This window comes from Lactuca virosa, chromosome 4, assembly GCF_052849685.1.
Source record: "Lactuca virosa cultivar CGN04683 chromosome 4, Lactuca_virosa_CGN04683_v6, whole genome shotgun sequence".
Lineage (NCBI taxonomy): Eukaryota > Viridiplantae > Streptophyta > Magnoliopsida > Asterales > Asteraceae > Lactuca > Lactuca virosa.
The window spans coordinates 432032541-432034632 of record NC_136429.1 but is presented as its reverse complement, the minus strand read 5'-3'; the positions used below and the strand labels follow the sequence as shown (position 1 = coordinate 432034632).

The 2092-nt window shown below is 36.1% G+C and overlaps 1 protein-coding gene across 1 annotated transcript; it reads right to left on the bottom strand.

Annotated features, from left to right (window-relative positions):
• Positions 1 to 369: 369 nt before the first annotated feature.
• Positions 370 to 1601, bottom strand: LOC145106634 (uncharacterized). The gene is made up of 3 exons (XM_079043590.1): positions 963 to 1601; positions 810 to 879; positions 370 to 674 (listed from the first exon to the last, which is right to left on the bottom strand). Exons 1-3 carry the CDS (start codon positions 1599 to 1601, stop codon positions 370 to 372), a joined length of 1014 nt encoding a protein of 337 aa, XP_078899716.1.
• Between the last annotated feature and the right edge of the window lie 491 nt (positions 1602 to 2092).

The window sequence follows — 2092 nt, the reverse complement described above, 5'->3', positions numbered from 1 at the left end:
GATCATCTGACGAAATAACGTGATATCAGTTTCTGGCATGTCTAATGAAGGAGTGAGTTTAGTTCCGAAAGCCATCAGAACCTTGACCTTTGAATCACCCACCATCCCAGATTTTGCTCGCAACGTGTAGGATTCTTGGTTGATAAGTATGCCCTTCGTACTCTGTCTAATATTTAAACAAAGGAAAAAGTTAATTGGACCCATCAAACTCATTTCAAATTTAGTTTCTATTAAGTTTTGGAATTCAGTTGTTAATCTTGGATTAGTTGATTCGAAAATAATGTCATTAACATAAATTTGAACGATCATTAAATGGTCACCATCTTTCTTTTGAAAAAAGGTTGGGTCAACCGAACCTTGTTTAAATTTTTACTGTTTAAGAAAATGAGTCAGAGTTTCATACCATGCACGAGGTTCCTGTTTCAGATCATACACTGCCTTATCCAGAATGTAGCAATGATTGGGGTATTTTGCATAAACAAAACCTGTTGGTTGTTCCACACAGACTGTTTCCTCAAGTTCGCCATTCAGAAATGTGTACTTCACATCTTTTTGATAGACTTCAAAGTTTTTGTGAGCGACATATGCTAGAAAGATCCGAACCGATTCAAGTCTTGCCACCGGAGCGAATGTCTCTTCATAGTCAATGCCTTCTTCTTGACAATAGCCTTTAACTACCATAAATGCTTTGTTTCGAATGACATTTCATTTTTTATCCATTTTATTTCTGAGCACCCACTTCATACTAACAACCGAAGCATTTTCGGGAGTGGTAACTAATCTCCATACTTTATTCCTTTCAAACTCACCTAACTCCTCTTGTATCGCCTGAACCCAATCTGCATGATCAAGCGCAACAGTAACGGTTTTAGGTTCAATCTTAGAAATAAAAGAATTAAAAATGCAAAAATTTGGGAAATAAAGGATTTTGTTTCTTTTTTTTTCTGTGCGCGAGTAAGAACCCCTGAGAAAGTGTCTCCGATAACTTGGAATTTTGGATGATCTTTGGTCCATTTTGTTAATGGAGGGAAGTTTTGATCATAAATGGGATCAATTTCAGCAACAACATCCTCAAATTCCGATTGAGCATCGGAACCGTTAGGCTCATGAAACCCCTCGAGATTTGCACATGGTTCAGCAGTTGGTGTAGAACTCTCCCCCTCGAATGTAGCATCATTATGAGGTTCGGAATGAGATGGAAGATCAGTTGAATCCAAAATCGGTTGATCGTTCTGAGTTTCAATGTCTTCAGCAGCCTCAACAATTATTTTCAGCAATTCATCTTTCTGATTGTCTTTGGCTATGGATTCCGAAGTGATTGCCTTTTCAGGTTCATCAAATAAATTCAGAAAATCTTCATATAGATTCATGAGTGGAATAGGTTCTAAATTTGTTGCTGGAAAGATCTCATCCGATTGACAATTGCTCTTCTGAGATTTCTTTATGTAGTTGTCATCGAAAGTGACATAGTAGCTTTCTTCAATTTTCTTGGATCTTTTTTTCAGAACACGGTATGCCTTTGATGTCAAAGAATATCCTAGAAAGATACCTTCGTCTACATTTTCATCAAATTTATTCTGATGTTCCTTGGAGTTAAACATAAAGCACTTAGATCCAAACACATGGAAAAATTTAACATTAGGTTTCTGATTGTTCAGAATCTCATATGGAGTAATTAGAAAATGTTTATTTATATAAGAGCGGTTTTGGGTGAAAAAAGTTGTAGCTATTGCATCAGCCCAAAAATACAAAGGTAGATTTACAAACTAGAGCATTGTCCTTGCAGCTTCACAGAGAGAACGGTTTCCTCTTTCAACAACACCATTTTGATAAGGAGTGTAAGGTGTAGAGAAGTTGTGGGAAATTCCTTTGTTCTTAAAAAATTCTTCCAATTCGTGATTTTTGAATTCTGAACCGTTATCGCTTCTTATATTCCGAACAAGCTTTCACAACTGCAGCTCCACTTACTTGATAAAATCGATCAGCTTCTGAGTAGCTTCTGATTTCTGTTTAAGAAAAAATACCCAAGAAAATCATGAAAAACCATCAACAATAACCAAAATATATTTGTAACCTCCAATGCTTTCTATTG